General features: G+C 38.7%; 1 protein-coding gene across 2 annotated transcripts in view; it reads left to right on the top strand.

Annotated features, from left to right (window-relative positions):
- UBASH3B (ubiquitin associated and SH3 domain containing B) overlaps positions 1-14,901 on the top strand; it is an 81,407-nt gene extending 66,506 nt beyond the window's left edge. For both annotated transcript variants that reach the window (XM_036397320.2, XM_036397321.2), the window contains exons 8-14: positions 64-184; positions 1,794-1,916; positions 3,694-3,786; positions 5,313-5,457; positions 7,235-7,341; positions 9,326-9,435; positions 10,519-14,901. In XM_036397320.2, coding sequence (XP_036253213.1) covers positions 64-184; positions 1,794-1,916; positions 3,694-3,786; positions 5,313-5,457; positions 7,235-7,341; positions 9,326-9,435; positions 10,519-10,656 — 837 coding nt within the window. In that variant the 3' untranslated portion in view covers positions 10,657-14,901. The remainder of the gene's footprint in view (positions 1-63; positions 185-1,793; positions 1,917-3,693; positions 3,787-5,312; positions 5,458-7,234; positions 7,342-9,325; positions 9,436-10,518) is intronic.
- Positions 14,902-16,922: the final 2,021 nt, after the last annotated feature.

Here is a 16,922-nt window from a genome sequence, read left to right as displayed (position 1 = left end):
CCAAATCTTTTGCCAGACAATCATATTGATAAGGCTTTCCTGTTTCATCTTCCCCACCATCAGCCCCTGAGGATAAGCAGCCAGCCAGGCCCTCAGAAGCGCTGCCTGTTCGTGTGCAGGCATGGAGAGAGGATGGATGTGGTTTTTGGGAAGTATTGGCTGTCCCAGTGCTTCGATGCCAAAGGTGAGCCCAGGGTGTTGCATGTAGGGTAAAAACCTATTAAAAAAATGCTTTGTAATGTCCTATTTGAGATGGTCACCACACAAAGCTACACTCCATTTTCAGAAGGTTTCAAACCTGTTTTTATTACAGCATGGATGCTTTTTATACATTCTTACAAAACTCTTCAGTTTACACTTTATTCATTGGTCAGGAAAGACAAACAAAGTGCTCATGGAATAGAGAGTTGCAGGTTTCTCCTATTTATCCTTCTTTCTTTCTTGGATTCTACAACCTTGGTAGGAAATTCTTTCAGGGGTAAACGTGGATCCTCTTATCAAACTCCTCTCTGGCTCACAGAAGTCACTGTAAAACTCTTCCACATTATAAAGTCAGGCCTTGCTATTTCAGCTCAGTTAACAGGCAGCCTGTTAAGTTCCCATGGAAAAGAACCATGAAAATTGGTTTGCATAACAATCTGTTCTTGTCAAAAGACAGTTTGAATCTGTGAAAAGGAAGAAATCTGTCCTGTGAGAATCCATAAAGAAAAACTGCAAACACCTGTGTAAAGACTCTCAGCACATACACACACAGGCACCTTCCAACCAATGAATTGACTGGCAAGAAAGTTAGAATTCTAATAATTCTAAATTTCTTCTAATAATTCAGTTCGTTTTATTCTACCAATTAGAATAAAACACAATAACTTGGAAAATTGGATCAAAAATGGGCTGAAACATTGAAGTGAAGCCTTTGCTGCTGGAACTTTGAGGTGTTCTGCCCTTTGTTATTCACCTTTATTGTTATCTGGGGGTATCCCAGGATTTCATGGAGGAAAGAGAAGTGGCCACTGCCTGGTGGAAGCTGTGGGTTTTAACACAAAATGATGATTTTTGTGCAGCCTGCAGCAGCAAGTCATGCAGGGAGGAAATCCTCCATTTGGCAATATTAGGGGAAATATTGCAGGAGTGATTACAGTTTCATCACCAAAGAGAAAATGCAGTCATGATGTTGGTAGTCAGTGGTCAATGAAAACATTTGCTGCCATCAAAGAAAAATTTTGCACTGCTGACTCTCATGAAATGGAGCCATTCACTTGTTAAATGAAAATAACTCTGCTCAGAGTGGTTTTGGGGGCATAAATTGGCGTTTTCAACCCAGTGTTATGCTCAGGTTTCAGACTAGTGAACAAATTATAACTTCAGGCTGTGTTGGCCTCAGAGCTGATCAGAAATCTGTCCTAAAAGACAGATTCCTCTCTTCAAAACCTCGTAGTGAAAGGATGATTTCACAACTCCCTTCTTTCTAAACTCTGATATTCCAACCTCCTGTAAAAGTGGAATGTTTGTTGTGGGATAGAAATGACATTCCCTTGGGGAAATCAGTCCTAAAAAAAAAAAAATTTTAGAACCTTAGTAACATTCTGTGCTGATTTTGAGCTGGTGAGAGGCGTTTCATTTAATTTTTTGAGATCACTGATGGATTTACATGGGAGGGAAAAAAACCTGCTCATGAGCCAGGCTTAGGCAGGACCTGCACAGCACAGCTGAGGTGGTGGGAGAGGGGAAAATCAGGTGTGATGTTCCTGCCTGTGCCTGGGGGAATAATTCCAGCCTGGCACCTCTCCCTGCAGGCAGGTACATGCGCAGCAACCTGAACATGCCTCACAACTTACCTCAGAGGAGTGGTGGTTTCAGGGATTATGAAAAGGATGCTCCCATCACCGTGCTGGGCTGCACCCAGGCCAGGCTCGTGGGTAAGTGCTGCTCAGCAGGCAAAGCTTGCAGCTGAACAGGGGGGATCTGGGGGGGATTTTTGGGAGGGAATTGTTCCCATGAGTGTGGCACATTCATGGAAGTGTTCAAGGCCAGGTCGGACAGGGTTGGGAGCAACATGGGGTAGTGAAAAGTGTCCCCTGCCCAGGGGGTTTTTGGTTTTTCCCAACCCAAATAATTCCATGGCTTTATGAAGATCTTGCCCAGGAAGCTTCACTGTCTTCCTCCCACTTCCTCCCATTATCTTCCCCCCATCAGAGAAAGGAAACATTCAAGGCAGGGAAAAATGGACTGGATGCCCTGAGCTGACAGGATTTAAATCTTTCAAGGATTTAAAGGAATTGTTCCCCATGAGTGTGGCACAGGTTGTCCATTCATGGCAGTGTTCAAGGCCAGGTTGGACAGGGTTTGGAGCAACATGGGGTAGTGAAAAGTGTCCCTGCCCAGGGGGCTTTTGGTTTTTCCAACCCAAACCATTCCATGGTTCCATGAGGATCCTGCCCATGAAACTGCATTATCTTCCTCCCACTTCCTCCCATTATCTTGCCCCCCATCAGAGAAACAAAAAGTGCAAGGCAGAAAAAATGGATTGGATGCCCTGAGCTGACAGGATTTAAATCTTTCAAGGAGCTTTGCAAAGTCTCTTCACCTTCCCCAGCAATTTCCCTCTTCCAAAGCAAACCTCATCTCCCTCAGCTGCTGCAGCTGAGAAGGCAAAGCAGAAATGTGGGACATGGGGAAAATCAGAGCCATCAAAGGATGGTGCATTGGGAGGATTTTGTTATTATCCACATTGTGGAGCACTGCAGCAGTGTGGCTGTCACCTCCTGCAAAATCTGCTTTTTTCCCCCAGTTTGCCACACCAGTATCCTTTTATCAGTCTGCCTGGCTTTATGTTGTCACAAATCATTTCCAGTGCTCTCCCACCCTCCCCATCCTCATCCCTGAGCTTGCTGGTTTGTGCACAGACAGAAAACCCTTTGTCAGTAAAGCAGCACATCTTGAGAGCTGTGATGGGGAGCCCAGCCCCTCAAACACACGAGCTCTGAGCATTTCCAGCTCAAATCCTTCCGAGCACTCCCTGCTGGTCACATCCAAACTGGGGCAGCTAAAATTATCCTGCCTTGTTTGAGCACAAACAAATCACAGGGCGGCAGCAGCAGCAGCAGGATGCTCAGGCTGCACACGGCAGCGGGGTTTGCACAGGAGAGAAGGGACCCTGTGAGTGTCACAGCACTTTGCTGGTGGCATTCAGGGGACAAGGACACACTTTGGGTGGCATTAAGAGCTCCAAGGACACTTTGCTGGTGGCATTCAGGGACAAGGGCACACTTTGGGTGGCATTAAGAGCTCCAAGGACACTTTGCTGGTGGCATTCAGGGGTTCAAGGGCACACTTTGCTAATGGGGTCCAAGGACACAGAATTTGTGACATTAAAGGGGTCCAGGGACACATTTTGCTGTGGCATTCAGGGGTCCAAGGGCACACTTTGCTAATGGGGTCCAAGGACACACAATCTGTGACATTAAAGGGGTCCAAGGACTCTTTGCTGGTGGCACTAATGAGGTCTGAGGACACTTTTCTGGTGGCATTAAAAGGGTTTGAGGACACACTTTGCTGCTGGCAGTAAAGGTGTCCAAAGACACATTTTGTGGAGAATTAAAGGGGTTTGAGGGCACACTTTCCTGGTGGCAATGAATGGGTCCAAGGACACTTTGCTGGTGGCACTTGAGGCTCTGAGGGGACACTTTCTTGCAGGTGAAGCCTTGCTAGAAACCAACACCATTGTAGACTACATCTACAGCTCGCCATCGCTGCGCTGTGTGCAGACAGCCCACAACATCCTGAAAGGTAAGAGCCACGGGGACAGGCTGGAGTCTCCTCATTTGCTGCACAAAACACTGACAAACAGAGACAAAGCATGGACCTAAGTCCATGGGGAATGGTAATTAGTATTAATTTTATTATTGAATTAAATATTGTATCATTATATATTATTATATTGGTATATTATTATATTGGTATCTTATTATATCATTTTTATTTAATTATTGAAATAAATTTAATTTATTTAATTTATTTAAATTCATTATTTATTCATTAAAATTTTATTTGTTAATATATAGGTTGTTATTAATTTATTGATTAATAAAATTATTGTTAATTTAATTTATTATTTTATTAAATTATTCTATTATATATTCTATTCTATTATTCTATTATTCTATTCTATTTTATTATAGATAATATTATTATTCTATTATCATATCTATTCTATTATTCTATTATTCTATTATAATTAAATTAATTACTATTATCTATTAAGTGAATGGCAATCATTATTGCCATAGCAATATATTTTATATCAGCACAATCCATAAGGAGCCCTTTTCTAATTGCACCAGCTGCCAGCCAGAGCTTGACATTCCCTACAATACATTGTATACAATGTATGTATTGTAGGGAATACATTAAATATATTTAATCATTTTTTATTTTTATAATATATTTTTATTGTAATAATTATTTAATGATTTACAAATCAATTGTAGGGCATACATCAAATAAATACATTAAACACTTAATTTCCTATAGGAAATCAATAAATTAGCAAACACCTGAAGCATTAAAGCTGCTCTCTCCCTCCCCTGTGCTGCCTGCCCCCTGTCCGTGTGTCCCAGGCATGCAGCAGGAGAACAGCCTGAAGATCCGGGTGGAGCCCGGCCTGTTCAAATGTACCATATGCATGAAATACATTTAATTATTTGTAATTTTAAATTAATAATTTTTTAATTGTTGAGAAACACCTGAAGGATTAAAGCTGCTCTCTCCCTCCCCTGTGCTGTCCGTGTGTCCCAGGCGTGCAGCAGGAGAACAGCCTGAAGATCCGGGTGGAGCCCGGCCTGTTCGAATGGACCATATACATGAAATACATTTATTATTTTTTAATGAATAATTTTTTCATTATTAACAAACATTGAAGCATTAAAGCTGCTCTCTGCCTCCGCTGTGCTGTCCGTGTGTCCCAGGCATGCAGCAGGAGAACAGCCTGAAGATCCGGGTGGAGCCCGGCCTGTTCGAATGGACCATATGCATGAAATACATTTAATTATTTGTAATTTTAAATTAATAATTTTTTAATTATTGAGAAATACCTGAAGGATTAAAGCTGCTCTCTCCCTCCCCTGTGCTGTCCGTGTGTCCCAGGCGTGCAGCAGGAGAACAGCCTGAAGATCCGGGTGGAGCCCGGCCTGTTCGAATGGACCATATACATGAAATACATTTATTATTTTTTAATGAATAATTTTTTCATTATTAACAAACATTGAAGCATTAAAGCTGCTCTCTCCCTCCCCTGTGCTGTCCTTGTGTCCCAGGCATGCAGCAGGAGAACAGCCTGAAGATCCGGGTGGAGCCCGGCCTGTTCGAGTGGACCAAGTGGGTTTCGGGGAGCTCCCTGCCCGCCTGGATCCCCCCCGCAGACCTGGCTGCAGCCACGCTCAGCGTGGACACAACCTACAGGTACCAGGGGCTGGGGCTGCTCTGGGCACCCAGCGCTGCTCAGGGTGAACCAGCCCGGGTGAACCAGCCAGGGTGAACCAGCCAGGGTGAACCAGCCAGGGTGAACCAGCCCGGGGTGAACCAGCCAGGGTGAACCAGCCAGGGTGAACCAGCCCGGGTGAACCAGCCCGGGTGAACCAGCCAGGGTGAACCAGCCCGGGGTGAACGTCAGCCACGGGCTGGGAGAGCTGCTCAGGGTCTCAAAGGAAACTCAGAGCAGGCTCCAGATGCTGCGCTGAACGTGACCTGGAATTATATATAAATATATATTTTTATGTATTTTTATATTGTATTTTATATTTGTGTGTGTGTATACGTGTGTGTATATATATATATTTTTATATATATGTATATGTGTGTATATATGTATGTGTATGTAGATATAATAAATAATATCTATAAATATATCTAATATATATATATGACCTGGAAATTATATATAAATATATATATATATATTTATATTTTTTATTTATTTAAATATATATTTGTGTGTGTGTATATGTATGTAGATATAATAAATAATATCTATAAATATATTTAATATATATATATGACCTGGAAATTATATATAAATATATATATATTTATATTTTTTATTTATTTAAATATATATTTGTGTGTGTGTATATGTATGTATATATGTGTGTGTGTATATATGTATGTGTATATACATATATTAAATACTATCTAGATATATATTAAATATATATAATAGATAACCTGAAAATTAGGGTTATTATATATATATATCTATTTTATATAATTATATATATCTATATATATCTATATATATCTATATATATCTATATATATCTATATATATATATATATATCTATTTATATATATATCTATTTATATATAATCATATATAAATATCTATTTTTATTTTTTATCTATTTATTTATATATATCTGTGTGTATATGTATGTGTGTGTGTACATGTATGTATATATGTATGTGTATATATATATATAAAATAATATCTATAAATATATATTTTTATATATATATGACCTGAAAATTATATATAAATATCTATTTTTATATTTTACATATATACATGCATACACACACACACACACACACAAATATATATTTAAATAAATAAAAATATATAAATATATATATTTATATATAATTTCCAGGTCATATATATATATATATTAGATAGTTATCTAGCTATATATATATAACATATCTATGACCTGAAAATTCTATAGAATATATATAGAATATAGGGTATATATATATGACCTGAAAATTCTATAATATATAATATGAAACATATAGATAAATATATGATATAATAGATATTATTTCTATATATTTATATAGAAATTATATAAACATGATTATATAGAAGATATATACACTATGTATGAAATGCATAAAAATATAATATATATATATATAATTCCAGATATTTATATAGAAATTATATAAATATAATTATATAGAAAAATACATATAAAATAAATTTTGGCTCATTATCAACCAAATTTCCCACATCACTGGCAATTCCTCCTGATCATGGAGGTTGCACAGACCTTGCAGCTAGTTAGAATTCTTTATTTTTACCATTCCCTGACTGTGTTTTTCTCCTCCCAGACCTTGCAGCTAGTTAGAATTCTTTATTTTTACCATTCCCTGACTGTGTTTTTCTCCTCCCAGACCTTGCAGCTAGTTAGAATTCTTTATTTTTACCATTCCCTGACTGTGTTTTTCTCCTCCCAGACCTCATATTCCTGTCAGCAAGTTGGTGGTTTCTGAGTCTTACGACTCCTACATAAGCAGAAGCTACCAAGTAACGAAGGAAATCATCAGTGAATGTAAAGGCAAAGGTGAGTGAGTGCTGCAGAGGGGGTGACAATTCCAATATTCCTGAAATCTTTCCCTCTTAGGGGATGAATTCCCAGCCCTGAATCTCTCATCCTCTCTCCCAGAAGCATTGGAAAGTCCTGAGCTGTAATTTCAGATACACTGCTCCTACAAGAGAGGGCCAGAAAGTTAAATAGCAAAATTATTTTAGGGATCCTGACCCATTGGAGTGATAGGAATTTATTCCCAGGAGAATAAATGGAAATTCCCAAGAGAATTCATTTATTCCCAAGGGAATCAATGAATTATTTTTCAGATACATCACCTTACAAGAGAGGGCCAGAAAGTTAAATAGCAGAAATATTTTAGGGATCCCGACCCATGGGAATGGTGGGAATTTATTCCCAAGAGAATAAATGAATTATTTTTTAGATACATCACCTTACAAGAGAGGGCCAGAAAGTCAAATAGCAGAATTATTTTATTTTAGGGATCCCACTGGAATGATGTGAATTTATTTCCAATGGAATCAATGAATTATTTTTCAGATACATCACCTTACAAGAGAGGGCCAGAAAGTTAAATAGCAGAATTATTTTAGGGATCCCAACCCATTGGAATGGTGGGAATTTATTCCCAAGGGAATAAATGAATTATTTGCCCTCTGCTGTGTGTTCTCAGCACTAAATTGGGCATTTTCCCTCCCCTGTCTGAGCCCCTCCTCCAAATTATATTCCCATAAAAACCTTAGAACATTTCTACAAATATAATATATTGAAATGTTGAAATTCTTAATTTTTTTAAACCCCTATCTGTTATTGTTGATCCTCAACATTCTGAGAATCCCTAAATTCTGGTGTTTTCACTGATTTCCTCTCACTGACCTGTCTCTGCATTCTAAGCTTTGATTTTAATGGTTTGCACACAAAATTCAAAAGCACAGTGGGGCATTGCTCGTAAAGGATCTCAGAAATGGAAACGCAAAGCTGCCGCTGTGCAAAGGCAGCCAGCGAAATTAAAGTGTTTGTTGTAACAGGAATTAATTTTTGCGTAGGCAAAAAGCATCTGCTTCCCAGCACAGCTAAAATCTCACTGGAATTCTTGTTTTCTCCAGAAAGCATTTTCAAACCAAGAAGGAGTGAGTTAAGCACTACCCTGAAAATTGAGAAATGCTCTAAACATGTTAACAAATCCCATTTTCCACTTCATTCTCTATTGTATTTGTGGGGGGCCCCGTGGCAGGGAGGAATGATGAATGTGACTGTGTGTTCTCAGAAGGCTGATTTATTATTATATTATATTATATTATATTATATTATATTATATTATATTATATTATATTATACTATACTATATTATATTATGCTATACTAAACTATACTAAAGAATACAGAAAGTATACAGACAAAAGACTATAATATAATATATAATATTATAATATAATAATAATAATATATTATATTATACTATATTATATTATACTATACTATATTATATTATGCTATACTATATTATATTATGCTATACTAAACTATACTAAAGAATACAGAAAGTATACAGACAAAAGGCTATAATATAATATATAATATAATATAATATAATATAATATAATATAATATAATATAATATAATAATGAAAATTTATTACTCTTTCCAGAGTCCCGACACAGTTTGGTCCTGACTGGCCAATGAGTCAAAACCATTCACATGAAACCAATCAAACAATGAGCAGTTGGTAAACAATGTCCAAACACATTCCAAAGCAGCCAACCACAGGAGAAGCAAATCACATAATTATTGTTTTCATTTTTCTCTGAGGCTTCTCAGCTTCCCAAGAGAAAAATCCTGAGCCAAGGGATTTTTCAGAGAATGTGAATGTGACCACAATTCACAGCTTGATGTGTTGTTAGAGGATAAAGTATTTTAAAAGGCTGCTTGATCCGGGGCACCAGCCCCTCAACCTGGCTTTAGGTCCCTCCTCAGGTTGTGTTTCTCATTTTATTTCAGGAAACAACATCCTGATCGTGGCTCATGCATCCTCCCTGGAGGCCTGCACCTGCCAGCTCCAGGGGCTGTCACCCCAGAACTCCAAGGATTTTGTACAGATGGTCCGAAAGGTGAGGGCCAGCAGGGCCAAGAACAAGTGGAGATCTGCTGGAGCAGGGCCTGGGCTGAGCTTGAGGAGTTTCAGGAGTCAAGAGGGTGAGGGAGAAAGGTTTGAGAGGCTGGGGCAGAGTGTGGGGTCAGGGACCCTCCTGAGATGGGTGTGCAGGGACTGTTTGTGCTTTGTGGGGCCAGATGCCCACCTGAGCCGCAGGAACATCCGTATTCCCCCAAAGTTCAAACAAAACACGAACAAAAATGTTCCTGAGCTGCGGGAACACCCACATTTCCCCCAAAGCTGGGCTGGTTTGGGACCACATTTGCTTTGAGCTGGTCCCTATTTAAACCTATATCCCATTCAAACCTTCATTCTTAAACCAACATTCTTAAAACTACATTCTTAAAACTACATTCCATTTGAAACTACATTCTTAAATCTACATTCTTAAAACTACCTTTCATTCAAAACTACATTCTTAAACCTACATTCTTAAACCTACATTTTTAAAACTACATTTTTAAAACCACATTTCATTCAAAACTGCATTTTTAAAACTACATTCTTAAAACCACGTTGCATTCAAACCTACATTCTTAAACCTGCATTCTTAAACCTACATTCTTAAAACTACATTCTTAAAACTACATTCTTAAAGCTACATTCTTAAAACTACCTTCTTAAACCTACCTTCTTAAAACTATCTTCTTAAAGCTGCATTCTTAAACCTACGTTCTTAAAACTGCATTTTTAAAACTACCTTCTTAAAGCTACATTCTTAAACCTACATTCTTAAAACTGCATTTTTAAAGCTACATTCTTAAAACTGCATTTTTAAAGCTACATTCTTAAAACTGCATTTTTAAAACTACATTCTTAAAACTGCATTTTTAAAGCTATATTCCATTCAAATCTACATTTTTAAACCCACATTCCAAGGGTATAATCTGTTTTATTTCGTGGTGCACAGTCTGTCGATCACCATCTGAAAATGGACTTTGGGAGAGGGAAAGAGAGAAAAAAAGGGTGAGATCCTGGAGTGGCAGGGCAGGGTCAAATCCTGCCTTTTTTGCCTTAATTCCCACCTCTCTCCTCACAGATTCCCTACCTGGGCTTCTGCTCCTGCGAAGAACTGGGGGACACTGGTGTGTGGCAGCTCACAGACCCTCCCATCCTCCCTCTCACTCATGGACCAACCGGAGGCTTTAACTGGAGAGAAACCCTCCTGCAGGAGTAGGGGGCAGCCGGCGGGGACAGCCCTTCCCAGCGCTGGCCATCGCCTCCTCTTCCTCTTCCTCCTCCTCCTCGTGTTCTATTGCCAGCAGGAAAAGCCCTCCTCGTCTGCCCCGCACACCTCACACAGCCGCGGCCCTGCGAAAAAAAAAAGTCTTTTTGCATTTAAATGGGCTGTAAATCAGCTCGTTTACAACGAAATGGGGGGGGGGAAAAAATAAATTAAAATACAGCTCGAGGCTCTTGCACAGCTCGGGGTTGGTTTCCTCACCTTGAAGCAGCTCTGGTGACACTTTCACTGTAGGGACCATGAGAATGTGTCAGGCAGGATGCTGGCGTTGTTTTCTCGCTGCTGTTTTTGCAAAGTGTCTGCAGCCTTGTTCAGCACCTCGTGCTTGCTCCAATCCCAGTCCCCAAACCCTCAGCACCTCCCAGAAAAATCAAAAAAAAGCAAAAAATCAAAAAAAAATTCCTTCCCCAAAGCTGGAATTGAGTCCAGGGCTGCCTCTGCAGGCCGCACCAGGTTGTTCCTCTCCTCTGAGCGAAGATGGGAGTGCTCAAAATGTGCTGGATATTGTGCAGGGATGGCTTGATATTCAGGAAAATGAGAGATTGGTCAATATTAAGCAAAAATTCTGGCTCAGAGGAAAATTCCGAATTTCACATCGGTTACAGGTGGAGTTTGGGCATCAAAAGTCAGCACAACAAAAGCTGGGAGGGATTTGTTTGAAGTGGAAATAAAAGAAGACTTTTCCAACCGAACCTGAGGGATTTAGGAAGTTCAGATTTGGGGTTTTTAGTCCTTTATTTTGGTTATTGAAACCCACCCGTGTGCCCAGAGGTCTGTGCTGTTTAAATTCCCTTCAGAAGGCTTTGGAAAAGGTTTTTTGGGTTTTTTTTTTCCCTTTTCTATTGGGATTTTTTTGTGCTGGCCATTCAGGAGTGGCTCTGTGTCCCTTTGGCAGCCCTGGGGAGATGGTGCAGGATGCTCCAGGAATGATGGGATGGAAAAGCTGCTGGAATTCAGTGGGAATTCCATGGAATTCTGAGGGCTTTTCCTCCTCACCCCTCCATTCCCAAGTTCCACCTGTCATAAAGACAAAACAGCTACAAAAAAAAAAACCCAGCACATTTCAATTTAGGAACAACATTTGATGTGATTATCCAAGGAGGGAAGGGTTGGGATGGGGGGGAAGGTGGAAGAGGAGAATTTCCATCTCTAACCAAGAAGTTTGGGATCACAAGGGGAATCCTTTGGTGCCTGCAGGATGCTAAAAACACCCCAAAATACACCAGAGTGGGTATTTATAACCTAAAGTGGCAGCAGAGCAGGGTTTTTTTAGGATTAGAATTACCTGAAATTATCAGCTTTGGTGATAAATCATCAATAAATTATAAATTACTTGGAGATAGAATTATCTAAAATTTTCAGCTTTGGTGGCAAATTATCAATTATTTGGTGATAAATTAACAATTATCAATAAATTATAAATTATTTGGTGATAGAATTACCTAAAATTATCAGCTTTGATGATGAATTATCAATAAATTATAAATTATATGGAGATAGAATTATCTAAAATTTTCAGCTTTGGTGGCAAATCATCAATTATTTGATGATAAATTATCAGTTTTCAATAAATTGTAAATCATCAATTATTTGCTGATAAATTATCAATAAATTATAAATTATATGGAGATAGAATTACCTAAAATTTTCAGCTTTGGTGGCAAATCATCAATTATTTGATGATAAATTATCAGTTTTCAATAAATTGTAAATCATCAATTATTTGCTGATAAATTATCAATAAATCATAAATTATTTGGTGATAGAATTACCTAAAATTATCAGCTTTGGTGATGAATTATCAATAAATTATAAATTATATGGAGATAGAATTATCTAAAATTTTCAGCTTTGGTGGCAAATCATCAATTATTTGATGATAAATTATCAGTTTTCAATAAATTGTAAATTATCAATTATTTGCTGATAAATTATCAATAAATTATAAATTATATGGAGATAGAATTATCAATAAATTATCAGCTTTGGTGATGAATTATCAATAAATTATAAATTATATGGAGATAGAATTACCTAAAATTTTCAGCTTTGGTGGCAAATCATCAATTATTTGATGATAAATTATCAGTTTTCAATAAATTGTAAATCATCAATTATTTGCTGATAAATTATCAATAAATCATAAATTATTTGGTGATAGAATTATCAATAAATTATCAGCTTTCGTGATGAATTATCAATAAATTATAAATTATATGGAGATAGAATTATCTAAAATTATCAGCTTTGGTCAAAAAATTGCTGCAGGCACTTCAGGTTTGTCAGCAGGTATTTAAAACTGGGTTTAAACGGGATGGAAGAGATTTAGGCACACTCCTGCCTTGGTTTGGGCCAAAGTCTGAGCATTCCCAGGAACAAAATGATCCCAGACTGGTTTGGGTTGGAGGAAACCTTGGGATGGAGCAGCCACAGCTGCTCTGGGCAACAAATACAAAATAATTTTTAAAAGTGTGAAAACCACAAAAGAATTAAACAGAAAGCAGCATCCAAGGCACGTTGGGGTGTTCCAGGAGAAATTTCTGGATTTCTGCCATCCTTTCCCAGCTCTGCCCCTGCTCAAAGTGCTGAAGTGTTTGAAATGGGTGAGAGGCCCAGATCTGATGTTTATTAATCATAGAAAAATTAAGTTTTTGTGGTGTTTTGGTGGATTTTCCCTTTGGGCAGGGCTGGTGTCACCTCCCCCAAGCTGCCACAACAACCAGGGAGTGACAAACTGCAGGTCCAGCTTCCCTAAAGAGGAGAAAATTGGGATGGAAAAAAACCCAAAAAAGGGGAAACAATTGGCATGGAACAAATCCCAAAAGAGGAGAAAATTGGGATGGAAAAAACCCCAAGAGAGGAGAAAATTGGGATGGAGAAAACTCCAAAAAGAGGAGAAATAATTGGATGGAGAAAACCCCAAAAGAGGAGAAACCATTGGGCTGGAGCAAACCCCAAAAAAGGAGAAAATTGGGATGGAGCAAACCCCAAAAAGAGAAGAAATTTGGGATGGAACAAACCCCAAAAGAGGAGAAACAATTGGCATGGAACAAATCCCAAAAGAGGAGAAATTTGGGATGGAGCAAACCCCAAAAGAGGAGAAAATTGGGATGGAAAAAAAAAAAAAACCAAAAAAAGGAGAAAATTGGGATGGAAAAAACCCCAAAAAAGGAGAAAATTGGTCTGGAGCAACCCCAGAGGGGCTGAGCTAAGTTTGGAGCCCACCCTGAGCCCATCCTGGCCAATATCCCAGCGATCCCCACAATCCATAGGATGAAAATTCCATTATTTCTACTTTTAGGACCGTGTACCACACCTTAGGCCACTCATAAGTGCTTTATTACAGCAGGGATGGGACTGAAAAGTCAGGGAGAAAATTCAGGACAGCGAAATACAAAATCCCAACCCGCTCCTGTGTGGTTTTATTGCTGTCAGGTTCATTTTTAATTGCCATTTAAATTTTTTTTTTTGCTGTGTACAGACATTCTGAAGAGCATTTCTGGCTTGTTTTCATCCATGCAAAAAAAAAAAAAAAATTAAATATTTGACAATCACACCAAAAAAATGAGAAAAAATTTGGTCGCTGAGGCGTGTGAATTCTCCAGATTTTTTTGTGTAAAAATTGGGGCAGGAAATATTGTGTTATAATATTTATTTATCTCAGATCCTGCTGGAGTTGAGTGACATTAAAAGGAGATTTTTAGGAGCACGAAATAGAGAGGGAGCAAAAGCTGAATGTACAATTTGAGTGGTGTCAGCTGCTCTTTGATAAAGTAATAGAGAAAAAAATGTGTTCTGGTTGAGGAGGTAGAGGTTCAAATACTCTGCTTTAAATATATATATATATATATTTTTGGATGTTTGGGAAATATTTTGACAATTGTAGTCTTGTCTCGAATTAGGTGTGAGGAATCACAGGGAGAAAAATCTTATTTTCTTCAGCATTTTTGAGTTTTCTTGGGGGTTTTGTGTTCAACAGTCTCGTGTTGAAAGGGCTTTTTGGGTGGGAAAAAAGAGAGAAAATGTTGTTCCTTTTAAAATTTATAATCGAGAGGTTGAGAGGACAAAAGAATTGCTGCTTCATTTTCACCCCATTAATGTGGATTTAATGCTCATTAATGTGGATTTAGTGTCACTGCAGTGGTTTGTCCCAGAACATTAAACTTGAGCCTTCCAAAATCTTTTCCTTCACTGTGAGCTGCATCAGATCCCAACTTTTATTCTATCAGCACTTCCCAGGCTTTTCCCTCTCTCCACAATTAAGGAAAGAAAAGCTGCAAACCTGCCAAGAATAAAGGGTTAATTTTAATAATTTGCAATGTATGGCTTAGGAAAAAAAAAAAAAAAAAACAAGAAAAACCCCAAGAATTAAATGGACATTACACTCAAATGAACAGAGCTTTGCTTGTTTATGCAAAATGAGGATCCGGACCATGATAATTTCAGTAAAAATTGGTATTTCCCTTTTCACTGCATGGAGCAGTTTCAGACAGGAGCTGCTGGGGCCAGGGCCCTCCTGCTATGAAATTCTGGTGGATTTAAAGGAAGTGGTGAATTCATCCCCAGAGAATTCCTTTGGTTTCTGGTTTGGTTTGATTTCTTTCAAGAGGCACTGGGGGAATGAAGTCACAGGGAGGAGGTGGGGGAGCAGTGCTTGGGATGGTGTCACTGGACACAAGAAATGCAATTAACAGTGGCTCTTAATGAACAGCCTGGCTGCAAAGGCTCCAAATCACTTCTTGCTGCTCCCCACTTCCTCAAATTCATCCCCCAGGGACTCTTCATGACCCACAACAGAAAATACTCAGCCAGTTCCTTTATTATTTCTCATTATTTCTCATTATTTCAGTACTTTCTGAACTTTCTCTCCATGACATCTCTTCAGACTTGATGTTATCAACAACTCCTTTTCCTTTTTTTTTGTTTTTTTTTTTTTTTTTGTTTTGTTTCATTTTCCCCTTGTATCATTCTGTTTATCATGGATTTTGGTTTATTTTATTTAGTGTGAGCAGATTGTATTTATTTGAGCGAGAAAAAAAAAAAAAGTTTGCTGTTTAAAAAAAACCAAAACCCCCAATACCTGTATTGCCAAAACCAGCTGTAATTACCTGTGACATCTGTATTTTTTTATTTTAGGGCTGGGGCAGGCAAGGGGAGGGTGGGTGGTTGTTTTTAATCTCAGTTCTGAGTGCTGTTAAAACAACCTAAAACAACCACTGCGTTCTAATTCGCTTCTCACATTGAAGGAACTCTCGGCACTCGGACACGAGCCCCTCGTGGCTGGATTAACGCAGATGCCGAGCACCCTTCCTGATCCGGATTTCCTCCGGAGCGCTGGGGCTTTGAGCTGCATTTTCCCTTTTTTCTGAGGCTGAAATTCGCTCCCTTGACAGCAGATGGCACAAAATCCTCCCGACTCCGGCTCTCCGTGCCCGGGGATGGGATTTTCCCTCTGAATTCAGGTTTTCCCCGGAATTATTTCACTCTCCGGTCTGGAACTGAAGCCACGACTTTCAAGCCAAACTCACTTTTCCAACACATCTATCTTAATCTGGGTTTTAATTTTTTTTTTTTTTTCCTTTCAACCCAATTTTATTTCTTTTTTTTCTTTCAATTCCGTTTCAAATTCATGACCTGCAGCTCTGTTTTCCAGTAAAATCGATTCCTGATGATGAAAACAAAAAACACAGATTTATCATCCAAACACCCTCTGAGTGATGCACCTGAAATTTCATGGGAACAGGTCCTAATAAAACACACCTCGTGTTTATAATTAATTTTGTCCACTTCACTCAAGCACACACAGCTTTTAAACCACCATTATCTTATTAAATCCAGTTTATTTTGACTGAATTCTGAGCAGTTCCAAAGGAGGATCTGCCAAAAATTCTCTTTTTGGGAAATCACAAATCAGGAGGTAAACTCGGATAACTGCGATGTTATCACACCACTGAGGGGGGCACCAGGCTGGAATTATCAGACCTGCAAGGAAAATCCCGAATTGTGTCCCTGGGAGCTGCTGGTGCCCCCTTCCCTCCTCTCCCAGCCCCTCCTGCCCCAGGCACGGGCACCGATTCCCTTTGGGATGTTTGGGAAATATTTTGGCAATTGTAGTCTTGTCTCGAATTAGGTGTGAGGAATCACAGGGAGGAAAATCTTATTTTCTTCAGCATTTTTGAGTTTTCTTGGGGGTTTTGTGT

This window comes from Molothrus ater, chromosome 22 (assembly GCF_012460135.2).
Source record: "Molothrus ater isolate BHLD 08-10-18 breed brown headed cowbird chromosome 22, BPBGC_Mater_1.1, whole genome shotgun sequence".
Classification (NCBI taxonomy): domain Eukaryota; kingdom Metazoa; phylum Chordata; class Aves; order Passeriformes; family Icteridae; genus Molothrus; species Molothrus ater.
This window is presented reverse-complemented; position numbering and strand designations above follow the sequence as displayed.